Source organism: Eucalyptus grandis, chromosome 7 (genome assembly GCF_016545825.1).
Source record: "Eucalyptus grandis isolate ANBG69807.140 chromosome 7, ASM1654582v1, whole genome shotgun sequence".
In the NCBI taxonomy this organism is placed as follows: domain Eukaryota; kingdom Viridiplantae; phylum Streptophyta; class Magnoliopsida; order Myrtales; family Myrtaceae; genus Eucalyptus; species Eucalyptus grandis.
The window spans coordinates 18,297,447-18,322,243 of NC_052618.1; the positions used below are offsets into that span (position 1 = coordinate 18,297,447).

Sequence of the window (24,797 nt, forward strand, 5' to 3'; positions counted from 1 at the left end):
AAAAGAGAAGTAAAGAAAAAAGAGAAACAAATAATGCTAAAAGGTAGGTCATATAAGGGACAATATGGTCAAAATATTATGATAGGAAGTGTTTAAGCTAAACAAGGGGTGGAAAAATCACTACCTTGATTAAAACTTATAAAGTATTTGAAATAAAGAAAAAGAGTGACGAAAAAAAAAAACCTGAAGAGTTGGTATGTGTGCGTTGCCTTTTTAAGATATGATGGAAATCAAAACAAATTTGGTAAAGATATTAGCTTGTGTTCACTAAATTCAATGAAAATAAATTTGGAAATTAACTTTTATTCTTCAAAAAATTAGATGGTGGTGTAAGAATTATTGTGGCCCATATTATGTGATTTATTATATGGTTTAATAATTATTGAAATGCTATAAATAATTATTGGTTACGAGAAGGTATGACTCTAATAAAACGAAAGGGTATATCGCTTTGATGGAAGGCACCCTTTCAACGAACGTATAAATAGAGTCCGGTCCTCTCTCCACCCACATACGAACAACAGTAACTAAAAGAACGTATTCTCTCCTCCATCAATTGAATACATTAAGGTTTAGTGGGTTAAGGGAGAAAATCGGATTTCTCCTTTTGGTTCGAGATCATTGGGTTTTCTACAACGATCATCATCAAGCGTAGCGTTATGGATAAAGGTTTGTCTGAATCTATTTGTGAAAATCATGAAGATCAAAGATCATTGATTTGTTATGAATTTCCGCATTAAGTTTTATATGAATTGTCTAACAGGTGGTGTGTACATATATTTCCTTATTATTCTACTTTGACGACAAGCTCTCCTAAATTCAATTTATAATCAATAGTACAATGAACATTAACTTTTAATTGGCTTTTTGACATTAAATACTGGCAACGCCTTCTCCCTCTAATTTTTGGGAAGTTGCCATGATGACTTCTTGGAAAGTTCCCTCAATTTGAATATCAAAAGACAAAACGTTGCTTGCAATTAATTTATAAGGTAACAAATTTTCGATTTATTTGCTTTAAGTTGAACATGCAATTGGTTTTCATTTTACCTTATTCAAGAGAACTAATTCTTGATTTGTGATTTCATTGATTGGGAAGATTTCGGTTTAACCAATTTGTAAATGGGTTTATAGTTATTAAGTTTTATTGGGTATTGTTGACACTTAACTACAAATCTTTAAGCCTATAATGGGTAACCAATTTTTTTATCCTTGATTGATACTACGTGTCCAGGATTTAGAGGCAAAAACAAATGAAAGAAAAAAAGTGGACATTGCACTGCTCTAGCACTAAAATTGTTTCATGCAAAGCACTAGCATTCCATTGGTACTTCCATTTGACAAGATAACTAATCTAAAAATCAAAAGCAATGGATTAAGAATAAAGGACTGACCTGTGGGGTGAAAAGTGAAGGACTATGGTGGTCAATCTCTAGCAAGGATTGTTTGGTCAAACTACTCATCTTGGAGCAATGGGCAATGGTCAACTCTATTAAGTTGGGACATTCTAGTATTTGATTCTTCCCCGAAAGGAAGCTAGTCAAATTGGGCAAGCATTCTAGCTTCATCCTCTTAAGATTCGGGAATGTAATCTTCTCCAGCATGCTTCGCTGCCCTTCCTCCTCTTCAATCACTCCTTCCATCCTATCACACTCCTTTATTTCCACCTGACTTAGATTGGCAAGACACTGAGCCATCGATGTATTGAAAGCATGTCTCAAGTTGCTGCAATTATATAGGGTTATATAATATAGAAAATCGTAGGGCAGCAACCCTTGAAGATCTTTATTCCATAGTCGCCTCAACTTTGGTAGATTCACCAAGTCCAAAGTCATGGAGGAAGGTATCATCAAAGTGCTTTCCAAACCCACCAGCCTTTCAAGATCGAATATTTCTTCTAGAGACTCACAATCACAAATTTGCAACCTTGTCATATTGACTAAAAGAAGCATCAATTTGGATGGAATAGCATTAATAAATGATGGACATTTATCCACCATCAATGATTTTAATTGCCAAGATGGCTTGATGGGATTAAGTTTGTCGTGCCATTTTCCAATCAGCTTGGGGAACTCAGATAGCTGTATAAACTTTAGTCCACTAACCATTTCCTGTTAGAAAAAGCATCATTAATGTAAACTTCTAGTTAGCAAATAGAAATTACTCTGTTGGTGAATTGCACAAAATTTGGTAATCGATGCATACCATTTCTTCAAACATATTTTGGATGGTGATGTTGAGGTTTTCCTTCCAAAACCATGCTTTTGTTGTTCTTGTTGATACTTGTACTCTTTCCAACTTTGGCGCCTCTATTGGTCCCCTAGAGAAGAACTTTATGCGGGGACATCCACTCACTATGACATCTTCCAAGAGAGGGAACATCAAAGTGTATTTAATTGAGCTGAAACATCTCAACCTTGTCAACCCATCAAGTTCAATATACTTCAATTGATTGAAAGCCACCACAAGCCCCTCCTCACCTTCCTCGTCACAAATGACTTCCGTCAACATTTTACAATTAATTATCCTCAATTTTGTGAGTTCCACCAAATTTCTAGCTATTGTCAGAGTGAATATATTGGACAACCCATCACAAAATGACATATCTAGAGTCTTGAGGTGTTGAAAAAATCCTGAAAATGGTAATATTATGTATGGAGATAATCCGTTGCAATTTGACATTTCTAGGGTCTTCAAATGTTGAAATGAAAAGGGTAATATTACTTCTGGCTCATGACTTGGACTTGCTATGGCTTCTATATTGATTCTCAGCTCTTCTTGGTAAGATTCGCGCACAACAAGTTTTTCCAAGTTGGCTAAGCTCTGGACAAAACAACATGTGGATATTGCAAATTCCTTTGAGAAATGATGAAGCTCGAGAACTCTAAGCTTGCTGAAGAATTCTCCATCATGAAAATACTCATGCCATATCTCCATCCCTCCGGATAAATCCAATTTTAACTCTTGCAGATTTGGGAATGCGCCCTGAGAAATTAGTCAAATTATGATCTAAAACCATCTTAATTAAAAGAGTATTCATGTATTATGATATATGCCCCTACATATCATGCTCGATAACTACTTCTTAAGATGTTGAGTCTCATGTGACTTAATGGAATGACATGTGAGTTCATGGAATAGACATTATCACCAATATTTTATATTTGACGTTATACCCATATTTGAACTCAAGTAAATCCCTATATTCCCATTTTTGTAGATACATACCTTGTGAAATAACTTCTCCATCAATTATAACCATAATTGCACAAATTTCAGAGATTAATGTGAACAAAAACATCACATCTTTCTGTTTTTATCATAAAATCAGCCATCTTTACATAGTCCAATTTAGATAACACACTTACAACTCCGTAATATCACACCCCATGTCACGTATTTTAAATCTTCATGATAGTTAAGAGAGAATTGAACCATCGGAATTAAATTAAACCTTTTTTTTAACAAATTAACGTTATGCATTACATCAGACATTGACAAGAATTTTGATTCAATATTTGAAGAACATACAATGTTTCCATGCCGTAATAGTTCTATTGATTCGAGGAGAGTCATGTAGCTTAAATCTTAATATGTATAGCTACTTGTATGAGATGCTTGGTTGCGACCTTAATCATCACTTCCAATATTCACCACTAAAGCAAAAGATATAATCTTGGGTCATACCTTTTCTATCAAGAACAATGGTTGTTTATGAAGAGGCATCTCATTCTCAGGTTGCGAAACAAGTATCTCCACTTTGTTACAGCCCTGCACCTCCAAGTTCTTCAATGTTGGCCAACATAAAGCATGTATTCTAGTGTAGATGCACTTCAATTCTATAAGATTCTCAAGCTTGAGGGAGGTTAACCTTGGGAACACAACCTTGGGAATTGGTCCTTCCTTCTTGATGAGTTCCACAATGCCACATTCACTAATCTCCAACTCCTCAAGTTGGGTTAGATGTATTACTACCGAGGCTGGAAATAGACAAGTGAGGCTCTTGCATCCAGAAACGGTAACAAAACGGAGACATTGGAATTTGACTTGACTATGGAGTTCCTTATCCCATACACACTTTAGCTTTGGTAATCCATCTAACTTTAGCCTTTTTAACAACAAATCGGCAACAGAATGTCCATCTAGAGGATTCAATGGTTGAAGTTTGAAAACAACTTCAAGAAAATCACACGATCGTACTTCCAATTCCTCAAGTGGGATTAGATGTACTACTATTGATGCTAGAAATAAAGAGGTGAGACTCTTGCATCTAGAAACTGTAACAAAACGGAGACACCGGAATTTGACTTGACCGTGGAGTTCTTTATCCCATACACACTTTAGCTTTGGTAATCCATCTAACTCTAGCCTTTTTAATGGCAAATCAGAAATAGGATGTCCATCTAGAGGATTTAGTGGCTGAAGTTTGAAAACAACTTCAAGCAAATCACATGATCGTACCTCCAAACTTTCCAAGTTCTTGAGCTGTCCAAGAATGCAAGAAGGAACAATGTTCAATAGCTTACTGCAGCTCCACACCTCAAGTGATTTTAGTTTGTGGAAAGAATCCGCAGCAACTTGATTGTCCCATATTATCTCAATATTATCCATGTCTCTGATTTCTAATGTCTCCAAGTTAGGAAATGCAACCTGCGGTATTTGCTCGCGAAATTAGTGATTCCAATAGATTAAAAGTTCATAAAGTTCCATTACATATAAAAGAGCTTGCTTGAGGAAGAGTGCCATTATTAGAAAGTAAATAATGAAGAGATGAGATTAAAAAGGCAACTAATTATCCATCATATGTGGTAGTATAGAAGTAGCTGCTCGCTTCAACCTTGAAATCAAATTATGAGTTTCTTAATTGCGGTAAAGAAAAATTGAAAGATGCAAGGAACCACATGGAAGAAGCGATAGTCCTATCAATCTTGATCTATCAATTGCGGCCGTCTTATTAGATGAATACTTCCTCATATTGCAAATGTCATACTAAAGAATGGAAGACCACACAAAACAATAAGACGAACAAAGCTCTTCGGTTTATGTTTTGACACATATTAGTCTCCCTATATTTTCATAAGGCAATATAAAATATTTGAAAACAAAAAAGGACAATATTTCTTAATCGCGGTGGGCCTTAATTTTGGCATGTTTGGTTGTGTTGTTTCTCCGCGATAATCAGGCTACTTCAATAAAGTAATAGTGGTTGATTTGTCCATATTAGCAACTTTCCCACTGCCCATTCTACCTTTACACCAATGGCCTCCCACCCCATCATGGAAAGTCCCCACTTTCAAAACAGAACCACAAAGTGTGACAACCCCATCCCTCCCTCTCCCTCACCCCCACCCCAATGTGAGTGACAATCCTGTGCAACCTAGAACCCAGAACACTCAAGAGCAGTCAATTAGCGCTGTCAAAGCGCGCTGGGGCGCACATGGCGCAACGGCTTAGATTGCATCTATGATTTGCGACTTACCCGGATATCCCCGGGATTTGACCCATACAAGCGCGATCACATAGGCTCGCGGAGCAGGGAATGAAAACCCCCGGGGTCGCCTTAAATTCACAAATGTTGACTTGTCAACCACCCCAACACAGTGCCCGTACTCAACCCAACCAACCCTCCCGGCACAAAACACACACACACACACATCATCACCACCTCCTCCATAAAAATGGTCGAGCAATTAGCAAAAACTAAATTGTGCATATTGGCATTTAAGATAGAATTACACACACACACACATATATCATCACCACCTCCTCCATAAAAATGGTCGAGCAATTGGCAAAAACTAAATTGCGCATATTGGCATTTAAGATAGAATTGGGGCTTTAAAGGTATGATTAATCTGAAAGCAAGAGCTCCCTTCCATCGGGAAAAAAAATGTAAAAGAAAAGAAGATATATATGTATATGTGTGTAAACATGTCAAACTATTGCGATCTTCTCCCTCCTCATGTTTTCTTTCATTCTTATTTCTTTTATTACTTTCCCTTCCACACGCGTGCATTTATGATTGGAATTTCTCCTGATAGTCTACTTCTCAATAAGGTTTATGTTGTGATAAAACTGTCCAATATTTACAATTTCTTTTTAGCTCACTTTGACGATATATTGATTTTTGAAATGACTCCGAAAGTGTTGACTCTAAAAGAGAATATTAGTGATGTGTATAATCTACCTTATGACTTAACAAACATTTCTATCATATTAACAAGATGGTAGCATGTTCTTTTTTCGTCACTTGAGTAATGTTATTTGTGTTTATTACGAAATTTATACATCCATTGAATTTCAAAGTACCCAAAAGCTTGTACATGCCCATGAGAACTATTAGAATTTTTTATATATAAAACATAAGAATTGAAAGGGCTGACAATTCATTATACAAATTAACATATTTGTAAATGATTATTTGAAAATTTCAAAAATGACACAAATTGATATGAACTTTAATATACGTAAATTTGTGGCAAAATTAACAAAAATATAGCGTTGTCAGATGAACATAAATTGCCAGCTAGTCAAATTTTTATGTTTTTATTTTGATAGAAAGTACTTATATTTAGTCACGTTTGGAAGATACATGGAAGACAGATGCTAACGTGAAAGCTTCAAAATGCTCATAATACTTCTCTCAATAACTTATATGCCTACCCAATAAGCAAAAGCTGAGAGACTCCCTTGTATGATTCCTCTTTCTTCAATTACTTAGTAATTAGCATCATTCTCGCGCATTTGTGTAAGCGTGGAATCTTTCATTTATGCAAAATTAGAATGTGTTTTTAACACAAGTAATTAATTACTTTGAATCTCATTTCATATGAATCTACCTTTTTGAATTAAAAAAGGCTAAATTCATAACTTGTATTATGTAAAACATAAGGATTTGATAACATTTAAAACTTCATAATTGTCAATGTTATATGACATAGTGTGATTATATATATATAACATTGTTGGAATATTGAGAGAAAATTACAAAACTCATCAAAAGAAATATATAATAGGAAGTGTTACCTTGCTAAATTGCAATGCTAAAACTCATTAAGACCCATGGCCTCGAACAAGGCAATCACATATGAGAAAGAGGAATTCTTGTTGGAAGCAAGATGAGTGGAAAGTACAAGAAAAGGAGAATGATCATCTTGCAAGTTTTTAGTGATTCTATTAAATATTTATAATAGATTTTCAAGTGAGGTGATGATTCAGTAGTGAAGTGGAAATAGTAGCCCATTTAGAAAATTAGCCACGTGTCTTGCACATCAATAGTTCACCGGAAAATTACGAATTTTTTTGTCAAAGTGCATAAATTATAAAGAAATGAAAATTTATTGCCTTAGGTGATTAAATAAAAGTTCAGTGACTATATTACAAAATATTTTACTATATAGTTACCCCATAATTTTGAGAGTTAACAATTGAGCTCGTTGAAGATTAATTATCCAACTTTTGTATATGTAGTGACTCTACTTTAAATTCTTCATTTCAATTTAAAATCACAACTTGAATAGTAACTCTACTTTGACTTATCTAGATTTTATGGTGCCGTCATTATGCTTAACGCAACCAATTTTAACCAAAGGGGGGCTTCGGTGATTATGCTCTGTCTCTAGTACAACTATTTTTTTCCTTAATTTTAATTATTTAGTTGGCTAAAATAAAAATTAATCATGACTTCCAATATTCACCATCAAAGCAAAATAATAATAATAATAATAATCATGGGTCACACCTTTTCTACCAAGAAGAGAGGTTGTTTATCAAATGGCATATCATTCTCAGCGTGTGATGCAAGTAACTCCACTTTATGACAACCACAAATCTTCAAGGTCTTCAATGCTGGCCAATGAGACATATGTTTTCCAATGTAGATGCACCTCAACTCTGTTAAATCTTGAAGCTCGAGGGACATTAACTTTGGGAACGCAAACCTGGGAACTCCTATATCTTCCTTCTCGATAAGTTCCACAATGCCACATTCATTAATCTTCAATTCCTCAAGTTGGGTTAAATGTACTACTATTGAGGCTGGAAATAGAGAGGTGAAGCTCTTGCATTCAAAAATTGTAACAAAACGGAGACACTGGAATTTGACTCGACTGTGGAGTTCCTTATCCCATACACACTTTAGCTTTGGTAATCCATCTAACTCTAGCCTTTTTAGCGGCAAATCAGCAACAAGATGTCCATCTAGAGGATTCAGTGGCTGGAGTTTGAAAACAACTTCAAGCAAATCACATGATCGTACCTTTAATTCCTCAAGTTGGGTTAGATGTACCACTACTGAGGTTGGAAATAGAGAAGTGAGGCTCTTGCATCCAGAAACTGTAACAAATCGAAGACACTGGAATTTGACTTGACTGTGGAGTTCCTTATCCCATACACACTTTAGCTTTGGTAATCCATCTAACTCTAGCCTTTTTAGCGGCAAATCAGCAACAAGATGTCCATCTAGAGGATTCAATGGCTGGAGTTTGAAAACAACTTCAAGCGAATCACATAATCTTACCTCCAATTCCTCAAGTTGGGTTAGATGTACCACTTTTGAGGCTGGAAATAGAGAGGTGAGGCTCTTGCATCCAAAAACTGTAACAAAACGGAGACACTTTGGAATTTGACTTGACTATGGAGTCCCGTATCCCATACACACTTTAGCTCTCGTAATCTATTTAACACTAGCTTTCTTAATGGCAAATCAACAACAGGATGTCCATCTAGAGGATTCAGTGGCTGGAGTTTGAAAACAACTTCAAGCGAATCACATAATCGTACCTCCAATTCCTCAAGTTGGGTTAGATGTACTACTACTGAGGCTGGAAATAGAGAGGTGAGGCTCTTGCATCTAGAAACTGTAACAAAACGGAGATACTGGAATTTGACTTGACTATGTTGTTCATTATCCCATATACACTTTAGCTCTGGTAATCTAGTTAACACTAGCCTTCTTAATGGCAAATCAACAATAGGATGTCCATCTAGAGGATTCAGTGGCTGAAGTTTGAAAACAACTTCAAGCAAATCACATGATCGTACTGTCAAACTTTCCAAGCTCTTGAGCCATCCAGGAATGCAAGAAGGAACAATGTTCAATAGCTTACTGCAGCTCCACACCTCAAGCGATTTTAGTTTGTGGAAAGAATCCGCAGCAACTTGATTGTCCCGTATTATCTCAATATAATCCATGTCTCTGATTACTAATGTCTCCAAGCTAGGAAATGCAACCTGCAGTATTTGCTCGCGAAATTAGTGATTTCGATAGATTAAAAGTTCATAAAGTTCCATTACATATAGAAGAGCTTGCTTGAGGAAGAGTGTCATCATTAGAAAGTAAACAATGAAGAGATTGAGATTAAAAAGGCAACTAATCATCCATCAAAAGTGGCAGTACAAAAGTAGCTGCTCGCTTCAACCTTGAAATCAAATTATGAGTTTCTTAATTGCGGAAAAGAAAAATTACATGATGCAAGGAAACACATGGAAGAAGCGATAGTCCTATCAATCTTGATCTATCAATTGTGGCCGTCTTATTAGATGAATGCTTCCTCATATTGCAAAGGTCATACCAAAGGATGGAAGACCACACAAAACAATAAGACAAACAAAGCTCTTCCGTTTATGTTTTGACACATATTAGTCTCCCCATATTTTCAAAGGATAGAAGGCAATATAAAATATTTGAAAACAAAAAAGGACTATTTCTTAATCGCGGTGGGCCTTAATTTTGGCACATTTGGTTGTGTTGTTTCTCCACGATAATCAGGCTACTTCAAAAAAGTAATCGTGGTTGATTGTCCATATTAACAACTTTCCCACTACCCATTCTACCTTTCCACCAATAGCCTCCCGCCACATCATGGAAAGTCCCCACTTTCAAAACAGCTCCACAAAGTGTGCCGAAACGACGCCTCCCCCACCAGCCACCCCAACCCCCACCCCACGTGAGTGACAATCCCATGCACCCCAAAGCACGCAAGAGCAGTCAATTAGCACTGTCAAAGCACGCCGGGGCACACGTGGTACAACAGCTTAGATTGCGTCTATGATTTGTGACTTACCCGAATATCCCTGGGACTCGACCTAGACGGGCGCGATCACGTAGGCTTGCGGAGCAAGGGAACGAAAACCCCTAGGGTTGCCTTAAATTCACAAATGTTAACTTGTCAACCACCCCAGCACAGTGCCCGCACTCAACCCAACAACCCACCCGACACCAAAAAAACAAAAAAACATAAAACATAAAACAAAATCATGACCACCTGCTCCATAAATATATGGTCGAGCAATTAGCAAAAACTAAATTGCACAGATTGGCATTTAAGATAGGATCGGGCCTTTAGCTGTATGATTAATCTGAAAGCAAGGGCTCCCTTCTATCAGGAAAAAATTGTAAAAGAAAAGAAGATATATATGTATATGCATGTATAGATGTCAAAACTTTTGTGTTCTTCTCTCTCTTCATGTTTTTCTTTCTTTCCTATTTCTTTTATTACTTTCCCTTCCACACGCGTGCATTTATGATAGGAATTTCTCTTCTTCTTCTTCTTTTTTTGTTCTTTTCATATGTTCTCTTAATGCAATTTTGCTTACTTCCTGATAGTCTACTTCTTAATAAGGTTTATGTTGTGATAAAACTGTCCAATAATTACAATTTCTTTTTAGCTCGCTTTGACGATATATTGATTTTTGAGACGACTCCAAAAGTGTTGACTCTAAAAGAGAATATTGGAGATGTGTATAATCTACCTTATGACGTAACAACCATTTTTATCATATTAACAAGATGGTAGCATGTTCTTTTTTTGTCACTTGAGAAATGTTATTATACATCCATTGAGTTTCAAAGTACCCAAAAGATTGTACATGCCCATGAGAACTATTAGAATTTTGTATATACATATAAGAATTGAAAGGGCTGACAATTTGTTATACGAATTAACATATTCATAAATGATTATTTGACAAATTCGAAAATGACACGAATTGATATGAACTTTAATACATGTAAATTTGTAGCAAAATTAACAAAAATATAGCGTTGTTCGATGAACATAAAGGACAATATTTCTTAATCGCGGTGGGCCTTAATTTTGACATGTTTGGTTGTGTTGTTTCTCCGCGATAATCAGGCTACTTCAATAAAGTAATAGTGGTTGATTTGTTCATATTAGCAACTTTCCCACTACCCATTCTACCTTTACGCCAATGGCCTCCCGCCCCATCATGGAAAGTCCCCACTTTCAAAAAAAGCATCACGAAGTGTGACGACCCCACCCCTCCCCCTCCCCCACCCCACCCCCACCCCCACATGAGTGACAATCCCGTGCACCCTAGAGCACTCGAGAGCAGTCAATTAGCGCTATCAAAGGGCGTCGGGGCGCACACGGCGCAACGGCTTAGATTTTGTCTATGCTTTGCGGCTTACTCGAATATCCCCGGGATTCGACCCAAACGAGCACGATCACGTAGGCTCGCGGAGTAGGGGAATGAAAACCCCCAGGGTCACCTTAAATTCACAAATGTTGACTTGTCGACCACCCCAACACAGTGCCCGCACTCAACCCAACCAACCCTTCGGCACAAAAAAAAAAACAAAAAAAAAAAAAACAATATCATCACCACCTCCTCCATAAAAATGGTTGAGCAATTAGCAAAAACTAAATTGCGCATATTGGCATTTAAGATAGAGTTGGGGCTCTAAATGTATGATTAAGCTAAAAGCAAGAGCTCCCTTCCATCAGGAAAAAAATTGTAAAAGAAAAGAAGATATACATGAATATGTGTGTATACATGTCAAACTTTTGCGATCTTCTCTCTCCTCATGTTTTTATTTCATTCTTATTTCTTTTATTACTTTCCCTTCCACATGCGTGCATTTATGATTTGAATTTCTCCTCTTTTTTTTTTTTTTTTTTTTTTTCTATTCCTTTTATATGTTCTCTTAATGCAATTTTGCTTACTTCCTAATAGTCTACTTCTTAATAAGGTTTGTGTTGTGATAAAACTGTCCAATATTTACAATTTCTTTTTAGCTCACTTTGACGATATATTGATTTTAGAAATGACTCCAAAAGTGTTGACTCTAAAAGAGAATATTGGAGATGTGTATAATATACCTTATGACTTAACAAACATTTCTATCATATTAACAAGACGGTAGCATGTTCTTTTTTCGTCACTTGAGTAATGTTATTTGTGTTTATTACGAAATTTATACATACATTGAGTTTCAAAGTACCCAAAAGCTTGTACATGCCCATGAGAACTATTAGAATTTTATATATAAAAATATAAGAATTGAAAGGGCTGACAATTCATTATACAAATTAACATATTTGTAAATGATTATTTGAAAAATTCGAAAATGACACAGATTGATATGAACTTTAATATACGTATGTTTGTGGCAAAATTTACAAAAATATAGCGTTGTCAGATGAACATAAATTGCCAGCTAGTCAAATTTTTAATTTTTATTTTGATAGAAAGTACTTATATTTAGTTACGTTTGGAAGACAATTGCTAACGCGAAAGCTTCAGAATGATCATAATACTTCTCTCAATAACCTTATATGCCTACCCAAGACTCCTTTGCATGATTCCTCTTTCTTCAATTACTAGGTAATTAGCAGGATTCTCATGTGTTTGTGCAGACGTGGAATCTTTCATTTATGTAAAATCAAAATATGTTTTTAACACGAGTAAATAATAAAATTGTATCTCATTCATATGACATAACTTGTATTATGTAAAACATAGGGATTTTATAACATTTAAAACTTCATAATTGTAAATGTTATATGACATAGTGTGATTATATATAGCTGTATATAAATAAAATCGTTGTAATATTGAGAGAAAATTACATAACTCATCAAAAGAAATATACATTAGGCAGCGTTACCTTGCTAAATTGCAATGCTAAAACTCATTAAGACCCATGGCCTCGAACAAGGCAATCACATATGAGAAAGAGGAATTCTTGTTGGAAGCAAGATGAGTGGAAAGTACAAGAAAAGGAGAATGATCGTCTTGCGAGTTTTTAGTGACTCTATTAAATAATTATAGTAGATTTTCCAGTGAGGTGATGATTTGGTAGTGAAGTGGAAATAGTAGCCCATTTAGAAAATTAGCCACGTGTCTTGCACATCGATAGTTCGCCGGAAAATTTTGGATTTTTTTGTCAAAGTGCATATATTATAAAGAATGAAAATATATTGCCTTAGGTGATTAAATAAAAGTTCAATGACTATATCACAAAATATTTCACTATATAGTTACCCCACAATTTTGAGAGTTAACAATTGAGCTCATTGAAGATTAATTATCCAACTTTTGTATATGTAGTGACTCTACTTTAAATTCTTCATTTCAATTTAAAATCACAATTTGAATAGTAACTCTACTTTGACTTATCTAGATTTTATGGTGCCGTGATTATGCTTAACGCAACCAATTTTAACCAAAGGGGGGCTTCGGCGATTATGCTTTGTCTCTAGTACAACTTTTTTTTTCGTTAATTTTAATTATTTAGTTGGCTAGCATAACAATTAATCATGACTTCCAATATTCACCATCAAAGCAAAAATGATAATAATAACAATAATAATAATAATCATGGGTCATACCTTTTCTACCAAGAAGAGAGGTTGTTTATCAAATGGCATATCATTCTCAGGGTGTGATGCAAGTATCTCCACTTTGTCACAGCCACACATCTCCAGGGTCTTCAATGCTGGCCAATGTGACACATATTTTCCGATGTAGATGCACCTCAACTCTGTTAAATATTGAAGCTTGAGGGAGGTTAACTTTGGGAACACAAACCTAGGAACTCCTCTGTCTTCCTTCTTGATAAGTTCCACAATGCCACATTCATCAATCTTCAATTCCTCAAGTTGGGTTAGATGTACCACTACTAAGGCTGGAAATAGAGAGGTGAGGCTCTTGCATCCAGAAACTGTAACAAAACGGAGACACTGGAATTTGACTTGACTATGGAGTTCCTTATCCCATACACACTTTAGCTGTGGTAATCCATCTAACTTTAGCCTTTTTAATGGCAAATCAGCAACAAGATGTCCATCTAGAGGATTTAGTGGCTGGAGTTTGAAAACAACTTCAAGCGAATCACATAATCGTACCTCCAATTCCTCAAGTTGGGTTAGATGTACTACTACTGAGGCTGGAAATAGAGAGGTGAGGCTCTTGCATCTAAAAACTGTAACAAAACGGAGATACTGGAATTTGACTTGACTATGTTGTTCATTATCCCATATACACTTTAGCTCTGGTAATCTATTTAACACTAGCCTTCTTAATGGCAAATCAACAATAGGATGTCCATCTAGAGGATCCAGTGGATGAAGTTTGAAAACAACTTCAAGCAAATCACATGATCCTACCTCCAAACTTTCCAAGCTCTTGAGCCATCCAAGAATGCAAGAAGGAACAATGTTCAATAGCTTATTGCAGCTCCACACCTCAAGCGATTTTAGTTTGTGGAAAGAATCCGCAGCAACTTGATTGTCCCATATTATCTCAAAATTATCCATGCATCCAATTTCTAATGTCTCCAAGCTAGGAAATGCAACCTGCAGTATTTGCTCGCGAAATTAGTGATTCTTATAGATTAAAAGTTCATAAAGTTCCATTATATATAGAAGAGCTTGAGTGAGGAAGAGTGTCATCATTAGAAAGTAAATAATGAAGAGATTGAGATTAAAAAACCAACTAATCATCCATCAAAAGTGGCAGTATAGAAGTAGTTGCTTGCTTCAACCTTGAAATCAAATTATGAGTTTCTTAATTGCGGTAAAGAAAAATTACGAGATGCAAGGAAACAAATGGAAGAAACGATAGTCCTATCAATCTTGATCTATCAATTGTGGCCATCTCATTAGATGAATGCTTCCTCATATTGCAAAGGTCATACCAAAGGATGGAAGACCACACAAAACAATAAGACAAACAAAGCTATTCTGTTTATGTTTTGACACATATTAGTCTCCCCATATTTTCAAAGGATGGTTCACAAGGCAATATAAAATATTTGAAAAAAAAAAAGGACAATATTTCTTAATAGCGGTGGGCCTTAATTTTGGCAAGTTTGGTTGTGTTGTTTCTCTACAATAATCAGGCTACTTCAATAAAGTAATCGCGGTTGATTTGTCCCTATTAGCAACTTTCCCACTTCCCATTCTACCTCTCCGCCAATGGCCTCCCGCCACATCATGGAAAGTCCCCACTTTCCAAACAGCACCACAAAGTGTGCCTCCCCCCCCCCCCCCCCCACGTGAGTGACAATCCCGTGCACCCCAAAGCACTCGAGAGCAATCAATTAGCTCTGTCGAAGCGCGCTAAGGCACCACAGATGAGATTGCGTCCATGGCTCACAAGTAACCTGGATATCCCCAGGATTCAACCTAGACGGGTGCAATCACGTAGGCTTGCGGAGCAGGGGAACGAAAACCCCCAGGGTCGCCTTAAATTCACAACGTTGACTTGTCAACCACCCCAACACAGTGCCCGCACTAAACCCACCCCCAACCCGAGGCACACAAAAAAAAAACAAAATCATCACCACCTCCATAAAAATGGTCGAGCAAATAGCAAAAACTAAATTGCGCAGATTAGCATTTAAGATAGGATCGGGCCTTTAGAGGTATGATTACTCTAAAAGCAAGAGCTCCCTTCCATCTGGAAAAAAAATTGTAAAATAATATATTGCTCATTTCATATGATTGCTACTATCTCACAATGGATAAAAAATAAAGAAACTATAGAATGACAGTGTTTACAAAAGACATAGGCAATTTACTCACAAAGGAAAATATATCATTGCAATAAGTGATCAAACAAGCGAGATTGCAATCACAAGAAGTAAATTACTATGCTGTAAGACTTAATTAAGGAAGGTTTAATTTACTACCTACCTAAAGAAATTCAGCAATTTTGAAAAGTAATTTATTACTTCACATGGGAAAATACTATTATAAAAGGTTAGTTTCTACAAGTAACTTCTTTTTTTTTCTATTCATGGGCCACCTACCTAAGCCCACTTGGGCTTATCCAAACCGAATCAATTTATTCATGAAATATTATAATTTATTCAGTAAGATTCAATAAATTCTACACGAGGGGTTCCTCTTTAACAATTATCCTATAATTTGTATCTTCTCACGAATGTAGTCCTTCAATCCTTAATATTAACTATCCGGGTGTGGATGGTCTACAGCGATCCTTACACTTATTGTCTATGGCTCGCACCAATAGTCAAACACACGGCACCTTATTTTCTCTTTTTTTTTTTTTTTTTTTTTTCATTTTACCAAATCCTCATTCTCTCTCTTCACATCACCGAAAAATCAACTTCAGAAAAGCACAACCAAGGTCCATAGCAGCGTCAAGCTTGTTTGTCACGCTGAATTCGTGAGAGAAACAAATATAGATAGAATTTGTGCCTGGTCCACAAGGGAGATGACGGATTGCGATGAGCGTGTCGACGGTGTCAGTAAGCCGATCTGGCTCTCAGCCCTTCAACGCGGGGTGAGTAGGAGAGACAAAAGACGCAGTCCCTCTCGCGATGTTGAACAACATTCTGACGGAGAGAGAGAGAAGTGCGGGGGGCAAAAAGGAAAGAGCATGATGACACGTATTGGCCATCGATACGTGCCGTAGCACAGTAGGCCGCAAACGCCCATACTCAAACTACCGTTTTATACTTTGTTAATCTACTATGACAACTTAAATTTCCACGGATCTTTATTACGTCATTATAATAGGATAATCATGTCTATTCAACTAAAAGGCTTCAAGAAATTTTTGTTGTACAAAACGGCCATGCGTTTTCCTTAATTGGACCACTGCTTATCCATAGTTTACTTCTCTTACTAACAATAATCAATTTAATCAACTATACATAAACGGCCTCAATTTCAATTAAATGCCATTAAGTGTTATTGTGATGATCTAAATTATCAACTTCATATTCATAAATTATCAATTACATAGTGTTTCAAACAATTTTCTAAGTCCAATTTCTAGGATATAAAGGTTTATTATACATAATCATTTGATTAATTTTATTATGAATGTTACAATCTACTATATATCAATTGCCATTTTATATGCTCGAGCCTTGACCATATGTTGGAATAATGCTTCAAACCAAGCATTCGCTTGGAAATCATTTCATTTTAATGTTTCACCAATTAAGACCATGATTTTGACCATAATGAAGGAACAAAGCACATGAAGTAGTTTAGAAATGAGCAAAAAAACTTAATTACGAGAATTAATTAATAAAATTAAGCCCAAATTTTGAGTAAACAAAGCGGGAAAATGACAATGATATTTCACTGCTTAACATAGAATACATTTTCAGTTAATTATGATAATTAAGATTCCACTTTATTAGGGACCAAATCTATGTACATTCCTTGATTTAGGTCAAAATTATACTTACTTTCGTGAAAAATAAACTACTATAATTTCTATCGATGAAGTTTGTCAACAACACTAACATTAGAACTTTATTTGCATGTATTTCAAATTCCCTGTATGACAATCTTAGAACTCCTCTCTCAACAAGCCACTCATTAGTAATCGCTTTCTCCTCCTCCCTTTCTCCATAATTTCACTATTGAATTTTAACACTCTTATATTTTTCCTCATTCTTTTACGATGCTAATTTATCATTCATTTACCAACAAAAGAACATAAAAATCACGGGGAAATTACCCAACCCACTCATGAACTTTGAGGGGAGCACACCTTTACTCCTAACCTTTTAAGTATGACATGAGTTTGTTCAACTTTGATTTTATTGCGGATGTCAACCCTTTGAGCATTTTACCATTTACATGTTACATATGATTTTTTACAATAAAATTGCAATTTTTTTGTATCTGCTTTAGTTAAATCATCCTTTGGCCTCCGAATGCACTAAAATGAGTTGGAAATTCCTAAAATAAATAAATAAATAAAAATGAGGGAAAAAACGCTATGACCTTAATAGAGATCAAGAGAAAAATTACTAATAATACGGTTGACTTCATGAAAAGAGCCAAACATCTACTAGGCTTTCAAATATATCCCAATCATATAAAACAACCACAGAAAAGGCTAAATTTTTTATCTCATTATGCATATAGCCTCCCTAGTTAGCTATTTTAAAAGGACCACCGGATGACAACATCACATAGCTGTGCTCAATACTTCATAATATATATAAACAAATTTTGGAAGTGAATGTGTACCGCTTCAAATCTTTATGGGGATTTTGTGTAGTTTTCCTGAAAGCCGCTTACTTATGCCTACAACTACGAGATATTTGCATTTACAAATTAGATTCATGGTGGTATTACGATTAGATTTTGTTTTCAATCTATTAACAATAAGGGAACCACAATCATCAAGAAATAGCATCAATTCAGTTTGCTAATGACTACAAAAATTAATAATCCCTAAAGCAAAAGGAAGTACATTCAAGGTAGATTACTTCCCATAAGGTAACATACTCCCTCTTAGGTTATGTTACTACTTACATTACTCATTTTATCAGATGATTGCTATAAAGCACTATACCATCTCACAATGAGGATTACTACCATGAAAAAAATAAATGAAGAAACTATAGAATGGCCATGATTACAAAAGACATAGGCAATTTGCTAACAAAAGGAAAATATCTCATTGCAATAGGTGATCAATAAGGCGAGATTGCAATCACGAGAAGTAAATTACAACGCTACAAGACCTTAATCACGGAAGGTATGTCTAATTTACTACTCCAGAAGGGAAAATTACTATCATAAAAGTTCAGTTACTGCAAGCAACTTCTTTTTGACGCCTGGGCCACCTATCTTAGCCCGCTCGGGCTTGTCCGGACCCAATCACTTTATGGGTGAAGCATTACAATTCATCCAATTAAGATCCAATAAATTACTGTATTTGTATCCAACAACATGACATTTGGTAGCTCATTATGGCTATTACCTTCTTTCCTTAGTATTAACTACCTGGGTGTGGATTATCTATTGCGGCCCTTGTAAGAGTTTTTCTAATGTGGACTAAATTAATTGATATTGTAATTTACTGTTTTTACGGTTACCGTAAAACAGGGTTAGTCTAAGGTGAGATAGAAGGTTTCTTAATTAGTCTAATATGGGCTGGCTAGTGTGAGCCGAGTTGAGCCTGGCCCGTAATGAGAGAGACTGGCTGGAAACTCTATAAATAGTGCTCAAGTCTCTCCTCTAACCCTAATTCTCACATGTATCATCACCTAAAAGGCGTTTACCTAACGCTACACGTGAGGGGGGCCGCCTCATTGAGCCAGTGATACGGAGGGCAATAGAGGAGAAAGACTTGATGCGTGGATCCCCTTTATATGTGGGTAATCCATTTTTCTACTTCCGCTCTATGTTCGATGGATCCAGGTGCGTTAATCTTTCTACTCAATTATGCATGTTCTTGTTCTGATTATGGAGATCTTGGGGTTGCGCAATTTGCGTCTAACATGTGGTATCAGAGCAATCATAACCCTAGAACTCGAATGCAATTGGTTTTTCCCTAATTTGTACGGATTTACCATAATTTGTATGGATCTACCCTAATTTGTATGGATTAGCCCTAATTGGTACTGATCTTGCCCTAATTTGTGATTTTCGAGACTTTTTGTTCAATAAAAATTAAATTAAATCATAATTTTGGATTGGGGGAGACGAGACGAGCAAAAGGGTCGGCGGCGCGTCGCCAGGGGATGCTGCACGCGCCCCCACGCGCCGCCTGGGCATCGAACGCACGCCGCGTGTGATCCCCACGCGCCGCGCACTCAGGCGGCGCGTGCAGGCGCGTGGAGGCTTATTTTGGCGCGTGGTTGGCGGCGTTGGACTCGTATGGTGATTTCCTATCTTGTGGTATATTTATTTTATATTTTTGGTGGTTTTATTGATGTGAAATTGCATATGAAATCCTAAATACGTGTATTTTTAGTGTATTTTTGCGTATTTTTCTTGTATTTTCTGTTATTTTGGAAATACAGGTGATGGGTTACTAGTATGTTATCACATAATAAAAAGGTGTGATTCATCAATAAAAATCAAACTTTATTGTGAATTGAAGCTGGCTTAATGAGTTACAATTCGTATGAGATTGTATTTGAGCTATGTATTGAGCTGATGAGAAACAATAAAGATTATGAAACTTTTGTTAGTCAAGTATACTCCTTTACACACTGGTAATCTTTGAATGATAGACGACTTAAGGACTCGTGACCAAACGATGTGCCGATTAACACATCCGCTGAATGTGGATAATGCATGTCAATTAAGTTACTGCATATTGTACATGAACTCATCTGGTCACTTGTTAATGTATATCAAGTTGAATATTTTTTAAAGTTAAGGAGTATGACAACATTTATGCAGAGCAATAGTATCTACTGTTAAATTTTAGATATTTGATTCTCTGGTTTGACTCAATTAATAGGTCACTGGTTGAAGTAATGATATTTGTTACCTAAAATTGATTAATAAATCAGTTGTTGGCCTTGGAGTCATTTTTGCCTTATGAACTCATGAGTAATAATGGATCAGCTATCAAACTTGTCGATTTGGTTTACCCTGTATTACAATTAATGTTAATTTGTGAGAGATATTATAAATCAGCATTCTTCTTATGTTGTTCTGGTAATATGTAATTGGGGTGCCTAAGAGATGTTTTATTCTCTGTTATGAGAAGTTTTTTGTGTTACTGTGATTAATGATCTCATTGGAATCTGTCTAACAGATTCATTGTATATATATTTATATATATATGTATGATTAATTTTTATTAATGGATAAAGCAATGTAATTAGCATAATATGTGATTTTAGTGATAACATGCCCCTATCACTAAAATTAAAATCACATGTATATGATGTATGTGAGTAGTAAATATTATATCCCTAGTATGAGAGAATTTCAAGAATTCAATTGAGTTGTGACCGCCAAAATGGCACACTTGATTGGGTTTGAGAAATTTCGATCTCGTATATTTGATTGGGATGTCTCCTGGTCTAATGCATAGTTATACTCCCAAATGAGGTGATTGTGTATTAGTTCATGGAGGGATACATGATAGTGTGGTGAAGGAGTGACTGATCTTAATGGTTCATATGCCCAAAGGTGATGAATTCACAAAGATTGGAATATATTCTCATAACCCTTATCATGTGGGAAGTGTACAATTGCATGTCATGTATTCTGCCCAAAGGTGATTATGTGATTTTGCATGTAACTCTCTAGATGTGTACTTGTACGTCAAGTTACACAATACTCACGTGATGCTAATTATATACTGCTTGTTTTTCAATCACATTTTCTGTAAATGATAATTCAGTCACCAGTGAGGTTTTTACTGCTTCAAATTTTAAGTTGTGGACATATGATTTGTTGCTTGAGAAAAGAGCAATTGAATTTGCTTACTGTCCATGAAGCGTTCCATTCTGCAACACTTGAAAAGAGATTTGCCTGCAGACTGCACTGCTATAAGATGATAGAAGCCTTAGTTGCTTGAAATTATGTCTTGTCTGATATTGAAAGTATGACACATATGCAAAGATTGTGTTTAAGTCCTAATGACATATACATCTCGTATATGATTAAAAGGTTATTTCAAAAAGTTGTTTTTATTTAAGGAAAATGACCGAGATAAATGTCTTAAAAGGTTGTTAGGTTTAACAGTGGCCGTTAGTATTTTGGCAAGTATGACAATGCGAAATAGCTTAAAGGGTCATTTATCATATACTTGGTAGATTCTGGGGTGGTAATTTAATTACTATACCTGAAAATTCTGACAAAAGATTTGGTCGAAAGGCATAAATGCACCATATTGAACATGGTGATGAGTATGATTAGTAAGACTAATTTATCTAGTCTTTTGTGGGCTGATATTATGAAAGCAATTTTTTCATATACAAAAGGGGTATTGATTTTATGACCCTAAAGAAGGTACAAGAATTATGTAATCACATACTCTAAAGTTTTTAAAAATTGACGTAATTGTAGAGGATAACTGCTCTCAGACTATTAAAGATAATAGTATGATGGAGCTTACTATGTTTTTGTCTTTACCTATACAGATAATTATGGAATCTCTTGTATCATAGACTAAACTTATTGAGGTTCAAGGTACTATTCTTGATATAGTTTATAATGAAATTTCTTAAATCTCTCAAGTGCAGAATGAAGTGGTTGCAGCTTTATTAAGGAGATTTGTTAGGAAAAGACAATCAGTTATTCCATTAAACTATATAGTCTATTTGTGAAAGCATGACTATAATATCCATTACATGGTTGATTTAGTGACATAAATAAATGTTGTTTCTTATCCTCAATCAAGTATGTGATTAGATGCCATAAAAGGCGATATATAATCTATGAAACATGTTTGGAAACTTACTGACTTGTCTAAAGCTCACAAGTTTATTAGTTGCAAATTGGCGTACAAAACTAAAAGAATTTCAAAGAAAGATTGTGGAATTTAAAGCCAAATTGGTAACTAAAGTTTTCACTTTGAAAGATGGGTGGATTGTTTATAGTGAAGAAATAACTATTTCTTTAAAAGATTCTTTTAGAGTGAATGCGGCATTAACAGTTTATTTATTTATTTATATATGGAGTTACGCCAAATAGATACAAAAAATTTATATTGTGCAATTGGAGAACTTTGCAATAAACGTTTCGAGTAGACTTGTGTGTAGACTGAAAAGTTCTAATTCATAGTCTTAAGCAAGTTTCCAGACAATATTATTAAAATTTCATAGTGTTGTTATTTTGTTCAATTGGGAACAAAGTAATTCAATATACTACAAGGTCAGTGGGAGGAAATTTATTTTTTCTCATACTTTATGTACATGATGTTTTGCTTACAAGTTGTGACCTTGAGACATCTTATATCCTTTGTACTGAGGTCTGTAAGGATTTTTTTTGCCATATTATATTAGATTTTCTCGGAAAACATTTGCTGATTGTATATTGGAAATATTCAATATATATCATTGTAAGCTAGGAATTGCTTCTGTTGTTAAGGGTGATGGACTAAATCTATCACATTGTCCTTATTTAGATATTGAGAAAATCTAACTAAATATGTTTACCTTGTGTCAGTGCACTTAAAAGTATAATGTATGCTCAAATTTGCACTAGACTAAATGTTGTCTTTGTGATAGGACTTCTAGGCAGATATCGGTCAAATCCGGGACATGATCACAAGGGGTTCTTTGTCAAGAAAATTTTAAGGTACTTAAAGAAGACAAGAGATTATATGCTAATTTATAGACATGTTCAATTTTTGCAGTTAGTAGAGTATTTAGATGTAAACTTTGATGGCTGTTCTAATGACATGCAATCAATAACGGAATACAGATTTAGTGCAGTAAATAAAGTTTTATGTTATATTCTACTATGTATGCAGTGTTAGTAACATTCTTTTAGGTTATTACTTGGGCTATTAGGCTCTAAAACCTCATGACGGAATTGATCATTTTAACTTGATGGATAGACCCATACGGTTGTATTGAGATAACAAATTTGTAGTATTATTTATTTACTACAGAGGTCTCAAGAGGTCTAAATATATAGTGGTCAGATATTTTTGACCATAAAAAAACGGTACAGAAAGGTGACTTATAATATAACATATTTTCACAGATGATGTGGTTGCAGATCCACTAACTAAAGGCCTACACTCATGTGTATTTTAGTAACATGTCGTTAACATGGGCCTAGGAGTATCTTCGGATGCTGTTGTTTAGTGGGAGCTATTTTGGCTTTACTCTGATAAAGTTCACATCTGTGGTTCGTTACACTTAGTAACGATTTGATATGTATCAACTTTTGCATTCAATAAAATATTTTGAATGTGTTGTTATTATGTTGAATATATATTGATAAAGTATCAATGGATTGTATAGACCTTGAGTGAAGGCTAGGGGCATCCGGGCATCCAGTTATTAGCTTTATGCATATGTCTTGTGATACATAAAGAAAGGTTAACCATAAAGACAAGACATATGTGGGTTCATTGGAAGCATAAAGCATTTTCTTGTGGCACAAGTTTTTGTGACACCTAAGGTAATAAAATGGTGACTGACAAATGGAATCTCTCTATGAGAGACGTTATCAATTTGACACACTACCATATTGAATTTATATCAATAAAGTTGAGAACATTCATGACCATGGAAGGCTCTGTGTGTATACACGCAGTTACCGCCATGATTCGGTGTTTAAGACTTTATGGGATAGGATTGACTATTAAGAATTATCTCTAGACCAAATATGCGCACATCTGATGCGATTTCAATTAATATAGTCCAAGTGGGAGAATGTAAGAGTTTTTCTAATGTGGACTAAATTAATTGATATTGTAATTTACTGTTTTACGGTTACCGTAAAAAGCGGGGTTGGTCTAAGGTGAGATAGAAGGTTTCTTAATTAGTCTAATATGGGCTGGCTAGTGAGGGCCGAGTTGAGCCCGGCCCGTAATGAGAGACCGGCTGGAAACTCTATAAATAGTGCTCAAGTCTCTCCTCTAACCATAATTCTCACATGTATCATCACCTAAGGGGCGTTTACCTAACGCTACACGTGAGGGGGGCCACCTCATTGAGCCAGTGATACGGAGGGCAATAGAGGAGAAGGACTTGATGCGTGTATCCCCTTTATATGTGGGTAATCCCTTTTTCTACTTCCGCTTTATGTTCGATGGATCCAGGTGCATTAATCTTTCTACTCAATTATGCA

The 24,797-nt window shown here is 35.5% G+C and overlaps 1 protein-coding gene across 1 annotated transcript in view; it reads right to left on the reverse strand.

Moving 5' to 3' along the window:
- Positions 1–2,160: 2,160 nt before the first annotated feature.
- LOC120286448 overlaps positions 2,161–24,797 on the reverse strand; it is a 28,526-nt gene continuing 5,889 nt past the window's right edge. The window contains exons 2-5 of the mRNA XM_039317543.1: positions 14,151–14,600; positions 13,635–13,889; positions 3,688–4,650; positions 2,161–2,985 (exon numbers count right to left, since the gene is read on the reverse strand). Coding sequence (XP_039173477.1) covers positions 2,161–2,985; positions 3,688–4,650; positions 13,635–13,889; positions 14,151–14,600 — 2,493 coding nt within the window. The remainder of the gene's footprint in view (positions 2,986–3,687; positions 4,651–13,634; positions 13,890–14,150; positions 14,601–24,797) is intronic.